We start from the raw sequence: 20052 nt of genomic DNA on the forward strand, positions 1-20052 counted from the left end.
AAAAGCAAAGCAAAGTGAATTTCAAGAAGACACAACAGTAATGCAATTATCATAGGAGGCTTTGATATTTGTCTCTCAGAGTTAGATAAATCCAAAAGAAAGAAAATCCAGAACCAAATTAATTGTTGGATGAACTAGACTGGACTGACTTATGGCAGCTCCTGACTGAGATATTAAATGTGCATATTTCTTAGTATTCCAATGTATCATTAGACAAACTTATCATGCCCTAGAGTATAAAGGAATCAAAATAAGTGTAAAAAGGCCAATAAACATGTCTTTTATAGTCCATAAAAAATAAAAATAGTAAAAGAAAAGGAGTTATAGACCCAGAGCCAAATAATGACATCCTAAATGATGACTGGATTTTTGAGTATATAAACAATGAATAATTAATAATAAATGATAGTAAAAATGGAGGGGGAAATGCTCAAATTTATCTAAAACAGGCTTCAGAGGAAAAGTTATATCTCTAAAAGCATATTGAGAAAATCCAAAGGAAAAAAATAAATAATTTAAACTTAACATTTAAAGAATAAAGAATAAACAAAATAGAAACCCTAAAGAATGCAAAATAAAATCCTGAAAATTAGAGAAATTTGAAGATATCTTTTTTATTTCTTTTTTTACTTAATTTTTTTTCAATAACATACATATAATGTCTTCTTTTGTAGCATGAGGAATATAGAAATATTAAAATCACAGGGATGGAAGGGCCATTCTTTAATATTTTTAACAGCTTGTATTTCAAACCAAGATCTAGCATTGTTTGCCATACCAAACTGAAAATAAAATTTAGAAAAGAATGAAACCAGGTATTTTTCATAACCTGGGACATTTCTTAACAAAACAGGAGATAAAAGAGATCACCAAAGATAAAATAGACTATTTTGACTGATTAACATTACAAAGGTTTTTTTTCATAAACAAGATAAGGAAGACATAATCAGAAGGAAAATGGCAGAGAAAATATTTGTATCACTAGAAAATCCTGTATCCAAAATGTATAGGAAACTGATATGTGATACCAAAATCCATTCCTTCCAAAAGATCAAAGGCTGGAAGGCTATTAGGTGGCTCAGTAAATAGAGAGTCAGGCATAGAGATAGGAGGTTCTGGGTTCAAATCTAGTTTCTGCTGCCCTGGGTAAGTCACTTAACCCCAATTACCCAGCTCTTATTCATCTTCTCTCTTAGAAATGATACTTTAGCATAGATTCTAAGGCAGAAAGTAAAAATTAAAAAAAAAAAAAAAAAGATCCAAGGATGTAAACTTTACAAAAGAAGATCTATAAACTACAGATGACTTATATGAAACATGTTCCAAACCACCAATAGTAAGAAAAACACAAATTAAAATAATCTTGAGGTTTTACCTTAATTCTTGCATAGTGGTAAGGAAGAAAAAAAAAAGATAGGGACAGTCAATGCTGAAAGGGCCAGAGAAGGCAAGCACTATGATGCACTATTGATAGAACTATTAAGTATTCTGGAATCCAATTTGAAATTATGCAAAAAAAGTAACTAAACTATCCATGCCCTTTAACTTGGCAATCCTACTATTATGTTTATGCTTAAAGAAAATCAAAGATAAAATCAAATGTCTGACATATACCAAAATATCCCTAGAAGCACTTTTTATGGTAGCAAAGAAATGGAAACAAAGTAGATGTGCACTGACTAAGGAATGGCTTTAAAAAAAACTATTCCTAGATGAATATGATGCAATGTTATTGTGTAATTAGAAACAATTAATATGAGAGATTTCAACTAACATGGAAAAATCCATATGAACTGAAATAGCATAAAATAAGCAGAACCAAGAGAACAATACATTACAACAAGGCAAGTGGAAAAAAAAATTCCAAAAGGAAATTAAGTTCTGAAAAATGGAAAAACCAAAGAAGGTCCTAAAGAGATAGCAAATCTACTTCCTTTAACATGGCATAAAGGAGAGCAGAAAAGACAGTCTGCTGCCTACCTTATATGATGATGTTTGTTTACTTGTTTTCCTTTGTCACAGAGAGGGTTCAATCTCAAAGGGGTACTGGGTAATGATTGTGATACAAAGACAAAAGGCATTAAATAAGGAGAAGTACTTGGAAAACTTCGAGATCTATAAAAATATGAGTTATTGCTTTGCGTAAAACAATAACAATACTTGGTAGAAAGAGAGGAGAAAAACTAGGGGATCACTAAGAGTAGAGATTCACCATTAAATGCTTTGACATTTTCTGATCATTTGAAATGTTTGTGAGAGGAATGAAAGTGGTAGTTGACCATCAGAACATTTGCTAATATAAAAGCTTAAAAGACAGAAATTATCAAAATATATTTTCATTTATGAAATATTTACCAAAAAAATCAAGTGTCTCTGAATTGTCAAAAATGCAGTCTTTAAAAAAATTAAGATAATGTTTCTAATTATACCAATTCTTTTTTCTTTTTTTATTTAAATTTTTTTTCAATTACACATCTGACATTTTGATATTCAAATTCTCTCCCTTCTCCTTTTCCTCCCTCCCTCTGACATAGGTTACCCTGAGAAGCAATATATATTTCTATATTCCTCGTGCCATAAAAGAAGACATATATTACACATACAAGAAAAAAAATCATGAAGGAACTACAGTGAAAAGGGGAATGCTTTGCTCTGCAATCAGACTCCCACAGTTCCTTCTTTGGCTACGTATAACATTTTTTTTTATCATGGTTCCCTTGGGGTTATTTTGGAACCCTGCATTGCTGATATATATAAATTCTTTAAATCAAGAACATTGGTCAAGTAAGGATCTTAGGGAAAGAGTTTAAACTCCTCATTTTACAGATAAGGAAACTGGTATGTGGAGGAATTAAGTACCCTGTGCACAGTCATAATATAGCAAGTTAGGTATAATCAGGATTAGAACTTGGGGATCTTGAATTTCACAGCCCAGTGATCTTTTTGCTATACCACCTTCTCTCCCTACTGAGAGAATTTTATCAATGAATATTACCAAAATTCAAATTCATCGATTCTGAATTTCTATTGGAACTCAACTTATGGCTTTGCTTCTCAGTTTCTCTCTATATAATGCAGTATTATCTTCAATTTAGCGACATCCAAAAGTTAAATGGTAGAATGTAGACCAAAAGAGAAATGCTACCCTCACACTTACTGGCCAAATAGCCATGTCCTCCACAAGCTTCTCGACATTCTTGAGCTCCTTGTTGGGCAGTCCAGGAAGCTAGAGGTTTGCCAGCAGATGCCAATACATGAATTTCACGTCCAAGTTCAGCCTTAAAAAGAAGGGATTAAACAGGAAGTTTTTAAACCTTTTAACACTAAGCAATATTCCAAAGGGGACCCATCTTATCAAACAAATGTATTTCAGAATTATGTATAAGAAATGTATAGGTAATCAGAAAAAAACTGGGGCTTAGTGCTTGTTCTGACACTAAATCTGTGTAGTTAATGGCAAATAGCTTCACTTTTTTGAGCCTCAGTCTCCCCAAATCAAAGAAATAAATTTTCCATTTTTATCTCATCAGGTTATTGAGAATTCTGAAAATCTTAAAGCATTCTCTATATATGAAGAGATAATATTATAATCATTATTGGTATTAATCTAATTTGTCTCCATTATTTATAGTTAACAGAATGAGAATGGTGAATGTCATATTACAATCGAGAACTTTGTGGTACCAGTATAGAAAAGCCAGAAGGGTTTCCATAAGTAAAAATGTTTGAGTTAGCAAGGAGGGACTCTGGAGATCATCTAATCTAGCCTCTTATATTGCAGAGGAAATAACTCATCTCTGAGAGAGAAGTGGGCATATAGTTAACAGTATCAGAGCGGGTACTAAAACCCAGGTTTTTTGACTCCTAATACAATACTGTTTCTAGTGTACCTTTATAATTCTCACTGTTTAACCTTACTGTTTTGATAACTTACTGTTTAATTCCAGGATCCAACAGCAATTACAGAAAAATTAAACAAAGCTGTAAAAGTTTTGCCAAGAAGCTGGAAAAATAGAAACACTAATGTACTGTTGGTGAAGTTCAGAATTGGTCCAACTATTTAGAAGAACAATTTTGAACTATACTCAAAGGGCTAAAAACTCTGCATGCCCTTTGACCTAGCAATAATGCTAGGTCTGTTCTCCAATGAGATCAAAGAAAAGGGGAAAGGGCTATTGTACAGAAATATTTATAGGAGCTTGTTATGGTTAAAATTCTCTGTAGACTATATTAATTTATAATTATTTATTAGTAAAGGTTAGAGATAGAGAAAGATCACATGATCACCTGGCTGCCCGAATTTCTAGCTGCTTTATACACACTGCCTTGACTCACCCAAGGGCTCGTCCCCCAGCTACTGTGAGATAAGCCAGTGCTTGCAGAGAGTTAAATGCTCCAGAATAGGGAGAGAAAGTGTTCAGCATCCAGCAAAAGAGAGCTTCCTGCATCCCCTTTCTTATACAGCTTTCACCACTCCTCCTGAGACTCTCTGATTGGACAGGCTTTACCTCAATCCGAGTCCTAGTCCTGACTTTTTGCCATATCATCTGTCACCCAGGGGCCCACCAGCCCCATTCCCTTCACCAGAACACCAAGTCAGGACTTCAACTAGCCACGCAGGCCTCTGTCTTCCTCCCATAGTACACTTGCACAGCCAGTCAAGGAGGGGATATCAACCAAGAATAGCTTTTCAAATGGAATAAGGGGGCACAGTTTATAATAAATTCACACAAGCTTTTTGTGGTGGCAAAGAACTGGAAATTCACTTGGGGAACAGCTGAATAAATTGTAGTATATGGTTGTGATAGAATACTATATTGCTATAAGAAATAATGAAGGGGACCCACCCTTACCACTCTTCCACCTATGAGACAATACACCGAAAGTACAAGGGTTTGAAAAAAAAAAAAGAAAGAAAGAATGGAGGGGATAGTTTCAGGAAAAACCTGGAAAGATCTTCAGGAACTGATTTACTAACTGTTCATTCCATGAATTTATTATATTTTATATTATTATTTGTTTCAAAGAAGAGAGGGATTTACTGTTCCCATGCTCTAGGCTTAAGTAATGGGGGTTACATCTTCATCTCAGCTATCTAATAGGTCAAAAGTGCCAGCCTAGCCTCTGCCTGCTGTTTCTCTAGCTTGGTGATCAGGTCCTTGGCTAGGCTGGTTTGCTGGTTGCAGGCAAGGGCACAGCCCTCACAGAAGCAATGCTTGCACTTGGTCACCACAGGGTTGCAGAAGGACTGGAGACAAATGAAGCACTTAAAAGGCAGATCCTCATCATCGCTGCTTACCTCATAATTATCCTTGTCCATGCATTGTACATAGTTACAACAATAGTGACAGTCATCAACTGTGAAAGACAGTCACTCTGATTGATACAGTGATCCATCACAACTCCAAATACTTCTTAAGCATTTACTCCAAAAAGAAGTAGCTTAATTTGTTTTGAACTAAAAGAGTATTGTGTTTCCGTCGAACATAACATAGCTACTCAATTAGCATCACTTTAGTAACCATAAGCACCCCAACAAGTGTTTGGTATTATCTTACCTGTCTGATACTTTTATCATTTTGTAAAAGGCCTAGCTGAAGTTCTACCAAGTCCATGAACAAAGTTTTTGAGAAATGGTCTAAAACATATGTAGCTGCCAAGTAAGGAATCAGGCGCCATTGCTGAAAAATAAAAAATTAAAAAAAATAGAATAAGTGGAAGATACTACTTCATACTTAGCTCTTACCAAGTATCCTGTAAGTTTTTAAATAGATTAAAAAATTACTCCAATGATTTTTTCTTGATACAGATCCAAAATCATACTCTTAATATCCCACCAACCTCATAACATTTCACTGACAAATTATATTCTTACTTTTCTTCAGATTCACATTCAATTTTTTTAATGAGGAAACAAAAAGGAAAACTTTCAGACCACAAGAACTGCCCAACAATAAAAAAGTTGCCTCATGAAGCAGTGAATTCCTGGTTATTGGAAGATCACTTCTCAGAGATAATGATGATGATGGAAGGCTGATCTCTGAAGATCTCTATCAGCTATGATAAATTATCACCCATCCTGCCAACTGAAAATATGGACTTGTATAATTTTAATGGTCATTTGTGAAGGGCTCATAAATGAAGAAATACAATCAAAATCAACACCAATCAATCGTCTGTTTATTTTGCAAGCTCTGAGATCTTAGTGATGTGGTTATTCACTTGACTGATGCAGAGCAAATCATGCCCATGACTTTTCATTTCATTGCTCATGTCATTCTAGAAAATCTTTTAGAGGATCCACCCAACTGGCTACAAACCTTCCTCTAAACCTTTGAATAGTTCATAGCCCTCAGACCAGCAGTTAGGCCATCTACCCCCTTACCTTCACTTCAACTACATGATGACCACTCCGCCTCTTTTTCTAGTTATTTGAATATTATAGGTAGTACACTGGTTATTTTATAAGAATTCCTTAACCACTTTCCAAGCAGTACTTAAAGGCAAACTTACCACCAAGAGGGTGATGAGGATTAGCTATTTGGAGCATAAGATTCAGAGTCATTATCAGTGATTAATCATTAAATGCTATCATGTGTTGGAGGCCATATTTCTGTTGTTTAGCTTCTACCTTGAAAGGTTTCCCTAATCTTCAATCACCTTACTGTAGCCACTTAAATCAATATATAAATAAATTCCACCATTCTCCTCCTGGTACATACATACATACAAACAAACAAAATCCCATTTTATGAATATATACCTGCATTTGATATTCAAGGACTGGAATTTCCTCATCATCATTTGGTCCAAATTGACGGCGAGTTGCAGAGAAACGGATTGCTATTGATAGGGCTAGTTTCAAATTCACCACAGACATTCCTATGATGGAAACTCTACCAGTAGACAGAGTACCTAGTGAAGCACCAAAACGCTGTCGGACATCCTGTTGGTATAAAAGACAGAGATCACTGAAGCAATCAATATGTGCTTTGGTTGCATTTATAGACAAATAAATTTTTAATTAATTCAATAAATGTTTGCTAAATGCCTGACTTGTTTAAGAGGTAGAGGAAATGAATTAGCTAAGACTTTATCCTTTCCCAAAGAGCATGCCTATCAATTTGAAGATGCCAGAAATGTAGACAGCTAACATGCTGGTCAACATAATTAGGATCCAAAAGACCTTCAGTTGTCTCAAATGTTGGGCCAAATGTAAAAAGATTAAATTTAAGAGAGAGAACCCTTGTAAAAGTATGGAGAAGAGCTATCTAGAGAAGAGTAGACATGAAAAAATCTGGGGGTTTTAATAAATCATAAGCTCAAAATGAAGTTAATTATGTGATCTGGCAGTCAAAAAAGCTGCAAAACTTCTAATAATGTACCCTCAGGCAGTATTCACAATGGACACAAAAGTGTCTTTGTGGTCACACCATCTCTGGAACACTATGTTCAGTTTGGGATGGCACTTTTTTGAAAAACATTAAAAAACTGGAGTGTATCTAGAAGAAGATAAGCAATATGATGAGAAGACTGGAGATCAGGTGATATGGACTCTCATTGAAGGACCTGGTGCTATTTAACCTAAAGAAAAAAATACCCAGAAAATAACATCTGATTTCAAGTACCTGAAAGGCTGTCATGTAGATGAATGAATGAGCACTTATCAAGTATTTATCATGTATAAAACACTAGGGATACTAGGAGAGAAGCCAGATAGTCCTTGCCCTTAAAGGAGCTCATGTTCTACTAGTGGGAAACACATAGCAGAGATTTCAGCTTCAAGTCAAATGAAAAGGCTCTATGGTCATTAAGGGGCAGGGGTGAGTCACAGAGCAATTCATCTTTTTTTTTAAAACCCTTACTTTCCATCTTAGAACCAATAGTACATATTGGTTCTAAGACAAAAGAGTGGTAAGGGCTAGGCATTTGGGGTTAGTTGACTTGCCCAGGTCACATAGCTAGGAAGTGTCTGAAGCACATTTAAACACAGACTCTCCCATCTCTGGGATAGAGAGACTGGCTCTCTATCCACTGAGCCACCCAGCTGGATGGCAACTCATTTTGAATTGTTTGCCTATACTAAACCTTGGGGATGGCAACTCTCTTTTCTGAGTCTTCAATGGCTATGGCTCCTCAAAGGGCAGTGACTCTAAAACCTGTAGAAACATCTGCCAGGCACACTTCCATTGGGTGGAGACAGGGAGGGGCAGGGCAGGAGGCAGGGTCCATGCTCTGGGGAGATACTGCTAACCCCAGGCTCTTGGACTCGGGGTCCTGGGCTATCAGATCAATGGTCTGAGGAAGTGGTGATCAGGTTAGTAGAGGATCGACTTGACGGGTACATTCCATCTCCTTTTTTCCTGCTATTTGGCTCAGATAACCTGCCTCTCTGCCCTGGTGGAAGCAGTCGGTTGGCAACTGGCAAGATGCCTAGCCTCTTCTCCAGAAGGGTTGCTTCCCTGATTGTGGTTATGTGGACTAGCCTGAAAGGAGAGGGTTTTGAAAGCACTACTATTCCAGGAGTTCTGGGGTTTACATACCTAATGATGGAAGTGGTCAGTAGCTGCTATTAGTGGTATCAAAGAATAAGTTCATTTTTCACAAGGGTTGATCCTCTCAATGATGGCTACAAGAGATAGGCTGGAAATAGAGACAATATTCTGGGGAGGGGAGGAGAGCACTACCATTCTGAGAGTTTAGATACAAGGTCCTGAACTATGTCCACCCAAGCCTAATGGGAAATGGAAGTCAATGAAAGTCTAATTGCCTGGTTTCCTTTAGGGTCAGTCCTCTGCCATTTCAGCTAGGCTGGCTTACCCCATCTAGGGGTGTAGAAGCTGTATAAGATTTGTTCTTGCTTGGCTCTAGAAAGTAGAACTGGGAATAGTGGGTAGAAATTGCAGAGGAGTAGGCTCCAGTTCTATGTAAAGAAGCAATTCTAACAAGTAAAACTGTATAAAAGAGAAATAAGGTTGGTGGAGGAGGTAGAAAGTTCCACATTACTAGAGGATCTCATGCAAGATGCTGGATGACTGACTTAGTGCTCATCAGAGATACTGTAGAGGAAGATTCCAATTTAGGTCCAGAGTGGTCTAGTTATCTTCTGAGGTCCATATGAACTCTGATTCAAGGATTCAGAGCTTTCTGACTAGTCCCAGTATAATTGCTATATATAACTATTTGATAGTAGTAAAAATATTACCATAAAGTTATTATATCAATCAACATGCATCTAGTTCACAGCTACAACATGCCAAGCATTGTGCTAGATATTAGAAAAATCATATTCAATGACAACCTTGACCTACTCTTAAAATCAGTGAGTTAACCCCTTATTATACTTCTCAATTTCCTGGTGGCTTTCAAGTAAAAAACAAATGTGAGCCTCTAAGTAGGGGGTGGGACAGTGGTAACCTCTGCCTTATCTCCACTCCCTGTGTCTTCTGTATTTATTTTTTCCTACTCTTAGGTCAATGAGTCTAGATTCAGCACAGACCACGTTGTCACTTTTGAGCTTCAAAAGTTTGACCATTAGTGGTCCCCTCAGCTACTAGAGGTGGTAGCACAGACCTCTGGTACTAGAAGCAGCAATAGCCAAGTCTGGTGAAGAACCAGTCCTGAGGAGAAACCTGCTTGATCCAAACCAATGATAGATGGACACTATGTCCTTCAATGAGCTAAGCAAGAGAATAACTCATCCATGGTGACATCATACCTAAAAGCTAGTTGGGTGGAAACTCTCCAAGTTGAGAAAGGACTCCCTAAACCAGAAGTCTAAAGGAGTCTGTCAGTCAAATATGCTCCCTACCAATATGAAAGTACCTTTCAGGTTCAAATTGGAGCCCTCACTCCTCAGAGAACACACCTCTCAGAGGGAATGTTTTTGTCCTTCTATTCTTGCCACACCTTTGTAACAATCAGCTATCAATTAGTTAATCAATATGGAGGAAACATACTGGATAAGGGGTTCAGGAGCAATAATGTAGAAACCTCAGGGCTTTGGGATTGCCCCTAGAATACTGAGGGGGGTAGGAGTAGCTGCCAATCTTTGGGGACCTAGCCTGCCAGTAGGAGCGCCTGTTCCAAGAATGAACCTTTGCTGTAAATTTTGCTTATTTGAATACTTATGTACTGATATCTGGTACATTACTATACCTATAATGAATATTGAAGCTAATATGAGAAGCATGAATTTTGCAGCCTGAACACATTGTAGCCTGAATACTAGCTCATAAATGCTCACTTTTTCTTTCCTTTTTGCTTTTAAATAGCCCTAGATTACTTGGCTTGGTGTGGCAACCTTAAGCAAATTCATTTGAAAAGATTTGCCTGTTGACTTAAACTTTACTGAATAAATAACCCCCAAAAGCTTAACTGGATTTGGGAGAAGTCCAAGTGTTTGGAGCTTACCTGACCCTGTCTGCTTTCTCTTAAAGGAGATCATGTTTGTCCTATGGATGTCATTCTGTTCCAAATGCCTTTGCTGCAGCAGGCATCCATAAGGGAAATGTCAGATGCCTTTTAGAACTGGGAAGTCCCTTAGAAATCTTCTAGCCCAGCCCCTTCATTTTTCAGATGAGATAATGGAAGCCCACACAGGTTGAGTGAATTGCCCAAGTTCACATTTGCAGTAGCAACAAGCTGAGATTCAAATTCGAATCCAGCACTCCTGCTTCAATGCTCTTTTTACTGCATATTACTGTCACAAAAACAGCCAAATTTCACTTTGTGGGAAAATATCACTCTTTGTATGATGAACAATGGATCATTCATATAAATTTGCTTTTGATAGTCCTCATTTTGTGCACAGGTTCAATACAAGAGTACTGTACCTTAAAGGAAGTACTGTAGACTCCCTCTGGGGTGACATCACCTGTTCGGTTTAGCAGATTTTCCCGGGGAATTCTAACATTATGAAACATGGTGAATCTGGCAAAAAAAAAAAAACATTAATAAGAGAACTCAGAATTGTAGAAAATCCTCAATTGGTATAATAGAACTAATTTTAATATTTCATAAGCTGGCTGCACCAGTTGCTAACAATGATTTAAACATCAGAGCTGACCAAAATAAATGTCCTTCCCTAGATATGACCAGAAGAGGAAGTAGGCTGGTTAAATAGTAAAGGCAGGAATACTACGAACACCTGATACAGTAAAGGGCACAGAGGAAAACCTGAAGTGCGTAGGTACATCACCTACTGCAAATTTACAAAAGGAAACATGCAAGAATGGCAAAAGCTAAGAAGGCACACAGGAATGGCTGATTAGAATGATGGGGGCAGGTGATGAATGATGTAATGGAGCTACAGAAATTACTGTTATAATGGTTTTATTTCTATCCATCAATTAGTATTTATCTGCCACCTATAGTGTACCAGGCACTGTGCTAGGCATGAAGAATAAAGAACAACAACAACAAAAAAATGAAACAGTCTTTGCCTTGAAAGAAATAACTCACGTTCTGTAAGAGAGACAGCATGTCCATACACCTACTCAGGTATAGACCAAATAGATGGAAGGTGACTTTGGAGGGAGAAGACAGTAGAAGTTGGGGAAATAAGAATAGACTTCCTATCAAAGAGACTCTAGCAGGTTCTCAAAAAAGCTATGTCCATATATTGGCCGGATCCTCAATTTAGCATTGGAAGGGATCTCAGAGACCAGCTTGTCCAACCCTCTCATTCTACTGACAAGGAAATGGAAGCCCACAGAGAATTAGGGACTGCCCAAACCATAAAAGCATCCAAATCATAAAAGTGGTCTAAGAGACAGAAGCAAAGAAGGAATGCACTCCATGCAAGGGGGGCAGCTGGGGCAAAGTCATAGAGCCTGGAAGTGGAATACTATACATGAGGAAAAGTAGGAACATGTTGGATCCCAGAGTTCATGGAAGAGAGCAATGTGTAACCAGCCTGGAAGGGAAGGTTGGGACCAGGCTGTGAAGGCCTTTCAGCCAAACAGTGGAGTCTGTATTTGCTCCTAGAGGTAATAGAAAATCACTTAAAGATGATCCTAAACTCTAACAAGCATAACTTCCAGAATGAGCAAACATTTTACTTGTCTGACACTGTCTCCAGGAGGGATGCTAATACTTAAACTGCATACCTCACAGTGTTATGATCAAGAAAAATGCTTTGAAAAACTGAAATGCAAACCATTTTTATTATTACCATGGACTTTCAGAACCTTATCAAACCTTTCTCCTTGTGCTAAATGACAGCTTGATGAATTGAAAATGTATGTTATTATTACTTTTCACTACTACTACTACTACTATTTGTAATTAAAAAAGGAATGATGGTCTCATTGAGCTGAGCTGATTGAAAATGGAAGACAGCAGACAGAAGGGAAAGTGAACTGGATTTTAAATTAGTGGGCCACGATTCAAGTCCCAAGTCTGCCATTATTTGTATGATACCAGGCAGTCACTAGGCATTTCTGAGATTCAGTTTCTTCTTTTGCAAAATGAGGATAACATTTTCACTAGCTATCTCAAAAGGTTATTATGAAAATCAAATGAATAAATCAAGATGTGGAAAGATCTTGGTAAACTGTAAAGTGCTATCTAAATGTGATCTATTATTCATGCTATTGATATGCTGGCTGAAATGAGCCCTGGCATGAGCAGTGACATGGAGATACAGCCAGACATACAGCCACCCAATTACCAGGATTCAGGTGTCTCATTTCCTGTTTTGCTAATGGTCTGACTGATACAAAAGGGAAAATGCTTTGAACAGTTAATATTCTGAGAAAGAATAGCATTGGCAAAAAAGTGGTACAGTTAACAGAAGTCCTATTTTGTCCTCAGTTTTTAGGTACTGACTTCCCTCTATATCCATGGATAACTCAGATAACATTTATCTCAGTTTCCTGAGACCGTTTTCTATAATGAGATGAAATTATAAGATTTGTTTTTAAGAAATTGTTGAAAAGTTTTAGTATTAGAAACTTAAATATAGATTCAATTAGAAATTATAATAACTATCATTTATACAGTGCTTTAAGATTTGCGAGGTGTTTTGCACATTATGACATTTGATCTATAGGACAATCCTGTGAGGGAGGTGCTTTGTAGTTGAAGAAACACACAAAGGGGGTGAATTGCTGAGGGTCACACAGCTAGTGAAAAGTATTAGAAACTTAAATATACAAGTACTCAGTTGCTTCAGAGTAAAGACTATGAAACCAAAAGTCTTAAAAGGTTCTAGAAAAACAACTGATTTTTTAAAGCTCCTACCTTGTGATATAACATGATAAACATTAAGCAAAAAAAAAAATCTTTTTAAATTATGGAAACTAAAGCAAACACTAGACCTGCTGACTTCAAGGATTTTAAAGGACATTACATGGAGGAAAGATAAGACATTCTGCTTGGTTATTAAAGATAGAATTTAAACTGGGGAAATTGCAAAAAGGTCAAGATAAGCTTGAGAGAAGACAAAGCCTCTTAACCCTTTGAATTCTCTGAAAGGAGACCAAGCTGTTTCCAAAAACAACAGATTCCTCTTCCTCCTTCGACATCTGTAAGCAAAGACTGGAGAACTCCTTAATCAGAAAGGCTACGGAAGGGCTTCTTTTGAGGTATGGGCTGAACTAGGTGACCACTAAAGTCTCTTCTAATTCACATTCCTCTGGTATATGTTTCAAATAGAAATGGATATGTTCCCCTTGAACTGAAAAGTATGCTTGGCAAGATCATAATGTCCCTAGTTTTAAAAATACCGGACAACCATATACACTGATGCAATGAAAAGCTGTATTAATAATGAAAGGATTCAGTTTGCCAATTCAGAAAAATTTATTTCACAGTACTCTAGAGAACATGCCTATTCACACTAACAGATGTTATATAAACTGTGCTAAATGTACTTGAAAAATATCAGTAGTTCCTATAGCAACTTATCTGGCTATTACGATCATTCTCAATTTCATATACTGTATTCTTTTATTGAGCCAGCAATAAAGAGAACTTTAGAAAACAAGACTAATGACACAAGCAGGCAGATACAGAGATGATGTTTTGTTGGCATGAATTCAGATTATTTCACTAAGAAAGGAACTACACTAGTTGAAGGTGGAAGACTATCCCTCAGGAGATGAAATTACTCAGATCATTATTGTCTACGTGCCAAGATTAAATCACACTGACAACAATCCGCTAAAGAACTTATGAATGACTATATTTCAGGTTTATCTAAAGAAATGTGAATACTTGGGATTGAGGGGGAAAGTGTATATATTTTTTGAAAGCTCCAAATTCTTTATGAGGTTTCTCTCTTATTTAACCAAGGGAAGTTAAGTGTTTCAGTGGATTGAGAGCCAGGCCTAGAGATGGGAGGTCCTGGGTTCAAATCTGTCCTCAGACACTGTGTGTCCCTGGACAAGTCATTTAATCCCCATTTTCTAAACATTACTGCTCTTCTGTCTGTTAACCAATATACAGTATTGATTCTAAGATGGAAAGTAAGCATTTTTTAAAAATGAATTGCCTTATAGATGTGGCCTGTTAAGTGCCTGATTTGGAGCAAGAAAGGTACCTTCTGTAGATCTCCTTTTTCATGTAAATAATAGAATGGGGTTAATAGTATTAATCACTGCACTAATTCAGGACTTCCTTCATTCTTACTGGGATTACTGTAAGAACGTTCTAATTGATCTTTCTTCCATCCTCTCCCCCTCCTCCAATCTATCCTTCAAATAAATGCCAAATTTATATTCCTAAAACCTGGATGTGACCATGTCATTCCCCTTAAGAAGCTGATGTAGCTCCCTGTCATCTCTGAGATAAAAAATAAACTCCCTGTTTGGCATTAAAGTCCTCACAATCTGACCCCAACTTGTACTTTCAAACTTACTTCAATAACAGCAAACATTTATTAAGTCATTTTCTTGGAGCAGACATTGTGCTAAATGCTAATGATACAAAAAAAGCCAACACTCAGTTTCTGCTCCTGAGGTGCAAAGAGTCTCATAGCAGAGACCCGCGATTAGCCAGAAACACAGAAGACCACAGTGGATAGGAAGGAAATCTGAAAACTCAGCGGTGAGGAAGGCCAGTAAATCCGTTCTGCAGACAGAAGCATGTGAGATGAATCCTGAAGCAGTCAGGAAACCTAAGAAGCAGAGATGAGGAAGGAACACAGGCACGGGACAATTCAGTGCAAAGACATGGAAGGGAGGAAGAGGATGAGGGATGGGAATAAGGGAGCAAGAATTAATTTCTAATGCCAGGCGTTATGCTAAGTGCTTTACAAATATCATCTCATGATAAAAAAGGGGAAAGGGCCTACTCATTCAATAATATTTATAGCAGCTCTTTTTTGTGGTGGTAAAGAATTGGACAATGATGAGACATCCATCAGTTGGGGAATGGCTGAACAAAGTGTGGTACATGTTAGTGATGGAACACTATTGTGCAATAAGAAATGATGAGCAAGGTGATTTCAGAAAAAGCTGGAAAGATCTTCAGGAAAATGATGCAGAGTGGAATAAGCAGAACCAGGAGAACATTGTACATAGTATCAGCAACTTTATAAAATGATTATCTGTGAAAACTTCTCGATTCTCGGCCATGCAATGATCTAGGACAATCCTAAAAGACTTATGACAGGGAATGCTATCCACCTCAAGAGAGAACTGTTGGAGTCATCTTTCACATCAGTGCATTTATGATTTTATGTTGGAGTTTGGGTTTTGTATAAGTTTGCTCTTATGACAATGACCAATATGGAAGTGTGTTTTGCATGACAAAATATATAAAATTAAAAATAAAAATAAATATCATCTTATTTGATCTTCACAAGAAGTTGCTGTTACTAACTCCTTTTTACATATGAGGAAACTGAGGCAGGTAGTGATTAAGTGACTTACCTAGAATCACACAGCTAATAAATGTCTGAGACTGGATTTGAACTCAATTCTTTCTGATTCCAAATCTATCTACCATAACTCCTGGCTGCCTGAAAACTGAAGATGAAATGCTGTTTGTGATGAACAGCAATTAGAGCAGCTAGGGAAGCTAGATAAGGAAGGAAATAATGTATAAGAAGGAGAATAAGAAAGGGGCCTGGATATGATGACCATTAAATGCCACATGGTTTCTGACTCCCTCAACTCATGTTTTAATCCAGACCAACTGTCTGATCTCCTGCTCCTCATGGGTAACATTCCTTCTCTCATTCTACAACTTTTCAAAGACTGATCCCCAAATCTGCAAAGCCATCTGCCTCTCCTAATGTCATCCCAGGAATTGCCTCCACCTCTGGAGGGCATTTTTGTCAACTTGCTAGTGTTCTCATCTCTCAGGTTTTGTCTCTCCTATAGAATGTACACTCTTTGAGGGCAGGAACAGTGTTGTTTTTCTTTTCTCTATATTAAGCACATCATAGGTACTTAATAATGTTTACTTAACTAAATTGAATCTCTAAATCCCTAAAAGCATTTAGTAAATTTGATGCCCTGAGGATTGGAATCTGTGATGCATTTGAATCCCTTAAATCCAATCTCACAATCATTTTATGTTATTAAAGTTGTCTAGGAAACTGGATGTAATAAAAAAGCCAGTCAGTTTGCCAAATCACAGGAGCCAGAATTCACCAGTGCTGTCAACAATGGACATTGTTGTATTGGGTATTTTCAACCACCCCTAAATTTTAGTAGCTAAACATTTTCCTTTATGTTGACTGTTTAGAGCACCCTCGTGTGTCTTAACATTGTAATAACATGTTACATCTTAATACACAACATAATTTTACACAGAACCAATACAGAATGGCATTATTTGTTCTTTACACGATCTTCAAGGGACAGTCCAAAATGATGTTATAGGAGGTCCATAGGATGTATTAATATATTATGTCCCATAATATATTAATATGTTAATATATTAAAGACAATTATATTTTCTAAAGCCATTGACTGGAAAATTATATTCCTTTCATTTAATATTTGGAAGTTAGGGGAAAGTTAAGTCAGGTGACTTATTTTAATTAAAATGCACAGCAAATTTAATTCAATTTATTCACAAGTGCCCACTATACTTAAGGCCATGTTTCAGGCACCAAGATTTAAAAGTTTCCCTGAAGGCATATAAAGTCTGTATGTACGGTAGACATATGGATAAGACAAAAAGTACCTTATTTATGGAATTCTATGATTACAAAATATTAAAATATTTAATATCTGTTCATATACATGAAGCCACTAAAACAAAAGCTTCCTACTTGAATGGCAAAAATCAGCTTATGCCTGATTATAATAATCAGTAAAGATATGGGAATAATTATAAGAGTTTTCAAAAAGAAAAAAACCCAGGTATTTTCATGTAGGCAGTATACATAATAAAATATGTGTCAATCACTCAAAAACTTCTGAATGTATGAAAATTCAAATCAAACTCCAATTAATAACAAATGAACAGACCTCCAAAAGAGAGCTAATAAAAATTTTTTGATTTGAATTAAAAATGAAATTTTTGGAATTACCCCAAATGGAAAACTTTATTAATTGACACTATATTGGGACTAGGATACAAAAATATTTTCCTCCATTCCCCAAAAATTCAGTACAGCATTTTGATATTTCAATATATGTTATGCTGTCCCCTCAAACAATTCATTTTTTTTAATTAAAAAAAAATTTTAAACCCTTAACTTCTGTGTATTGGCTCCTAGGTGGAAGAGTGGTAAGGGGTGGGCAATGGGGGTCAAGTGACTTGCCCAGGGTCACACAGCTGGGAAGTGTCTGAGGCCGGATTTGAACCTAGGACCTCCCGTCTAAATTTCATGACTATAGATGTAGGTTAACTAGATTTCAGCAGAGCTCTTTACAAGTAACTCGCATCATCTTCGTGGAGATGGAGAGATGGGGTTGATAAAAAATAAAATAAAATTAGAAGGATTCAAAATTGATTGAATGGCCACACAAACAGTAATCATTAATTGATGATTCGATGTCTAGCAGGAGGTCTTTAGTAAGGCACCCTAGGTATCCATGCTTAATCTTGTGGTATTTAACATTTTTATTGATGACTTGAATGAAGGCAGAAATGACAAGTTCATCAAACACTAAGGTAATCCAAAAAATGAGAAAGATAGCTAATTCACTGGATGAAAGGGTCAAGATCCAAAAAGGCTTGAATACTAGGATTAATCTTCTAAGACAAAATTCAATAAGAAAAATATAGTTTTATCCTTAGATACAAAAAAATTAACTTCCCAAATAAAAAGGCAGCAGATATTTTGAAAATGATCTGAAGGTTTTAGAGAACTGTTAAGCTCAATATGGGAAAGCAAGATGATGTGGCACTCCAAAAAAGCTAATGTAATCTTGGGCTGCATTAAGAGAAGTATTCCCTTTTCTTCGTTCAGTCTGGTTTTCATCATCTGTCACCTTCTGATTTCCCTGTCCCAAGTCTCTTCCCACTTCAATCCAACCTCTACTCAGATGCCAAAGTGATTTTCCAGAAACACAGGTGTGACTATGTCATCCCCTGACTCAGTACACTCCAGTGGTTCCCTTTTACCACAAGACCAAATTAAAAAGTCCTTGAATACTTTAATCTCCTCTATACTCTATACAATCCAGTGACACTGGCCCACTGAAGTTCTTTGACTCCATCTCCAGGATACTCCATCTCCTCTCTCCATGCCTTCCCACTGTCTCTCACTTATGGCTAAAATGCTCTCTCTCCTCATCTCTACTTTTTTTACTTTGCCTGGCTTCCTTCAAGACTAAGCTCAACTTCTGCCTTCTTTAGGAGGCCTTTCTCAGTTTTTGCTACTAGTGCTTTCCTCTCCTTTACCTAGTTATTTACACCTTGTGTTGCCCATTAAAGTGTGAATTCCTTGAAGACTGGGGATCTTTTCACCTTTTTTCAAATATCCAGCACTTAGCACAATAGCTGGCACATAGTAAGTACTTAATAAGTGTTCAGTGGCTGCCTGCCTAGCTGATAACTTCCTGAAATAGAGAGATGATAGTCTCATTATGTTCTTCTTTCCTCAAACTTCATCTGGAGCACTGTAATAAGTACTGGGTATCATGGATAAAGGATACTGATAAGTTAGAAAGTGTCCAGAGGAGGGCAAGCAGAATGGTAAAGGGTCATATCTTCCAAGCCCTATGAAGGTCATTTGAAAGAACTCAACAAGGGGGCAGCTAGGTGGCTCAAAGGATTGAGAACCAGGCCTAGAGATGGGAAGTCCTAGGTTCAAATCTGGCCTCAGACACATCCTAGCTGTGTGACCCCAGGCAAGTCACTTGACTTCCATTGCCTAGCCCTCACCACTCTTCTGCCTTGGAACCAATACACAGTATTGATTCCAAGACNATGTTTGTTCTTTCCATGTCCATAAGCATTTCACTTAAACAATCAAAACTCAGCAGTCCCTATTCTGTCATTATATCTCTTCCTATGCTTTACCGACTCTTAAACCCATTTATCATATTCTCAGCAATCCCTCCAATACTATCCCAGATTAATAAACTGTGCACTAATATCTGCTCTCAAAGCCCTTGTCTCTCTGTCCTATCAATGGTCACACTTTGCCAAACTCCAATATTCTATTACTCCCACCATCTACTAAATGGGGCTAGGGAAAATTATACAACTGAAAAGGCTAGGCTCACTCAAAATTTGTTATCTAATTTCACATGGGTCTCCATCACAGCAAAATAATTTTTATTTCTTGCTAACTGATTGTCTATCCCACTCCCAGCAAAGAGGCTACTCCAAGCCTTCCCTTCTCTCCTCATACCTCCCAATCAATTCTTTCTCCCATCTTCTCAGCTAAGGACCTTCTCATATTTTACTTGGAAAATGATGCCATTCATTTTGAACTCTCTACTTCAATATATCTCAAAAGCTCTTGACATCATTCCTCAACTTCTCTTGTTCTAGCTAGCATTTCTAGCATTGTGTTGAATGGTAATAGTGATAATAAGTATTATTGCTGTTAATATGCCAATTATGTTTATAGTTTTCCTAATATTGAACCAGTCTTCCATTCTTGATATAAATACAACCTGCTCATACTGTATAATC

At 37.0% G+C, this 20052-nt stretch overlaps 1 protein-coding gene across 5 annotated transcripts in view; it reads right to left on the reverse strand.

Moving 5' to 3' along the window:
* ACOX3 (acyl-CoA oxidase 3, pristanoyl) overlaps positions 1–20052 on the reverse strand; it is a 90689-nt gene that overhangs the window by 34734 nt on the left and 35903 nt on the right. For all 5 annotated transcript variants that reach the window (XM_044681471.1, XM_044681473.1, XM_044681472.1 and 2 more), the window contains exons 6-9: positions 10836–10932; positions 6764–6946; positions 5559–5681; positions 3158–3278 (exon numbers count right to left, since the gene is read on the reverse strand). In XM_044681471.1, coding sequence (XP_044537406.1) covers positions 3158–3278; positions 5559–5681; positions 6764–6946; positions 10836–10932 — 524 coding nt within the window. The remainder of the gene's footprint in view (positions 1–3157; positions 3279–5558; positions 5682–6763; positions 6947–10835; positions 10933–20052) is intronic.

This window comes from Gracilinanus agilis, chromosome 6, assembly GCF_016433145.1.
Source record: "Gracilinanus agilis isolate LMUSP501 chromosome 6, AgileGrace, whole genome shotgun sequence".
Classification (NCBI taxonomy): Eukaryota; Metazoa; Chordata; class Mammalia; order Didelphimorphia; family Didelphidae; genus Gracilinanus; species Gracilinanus agilis.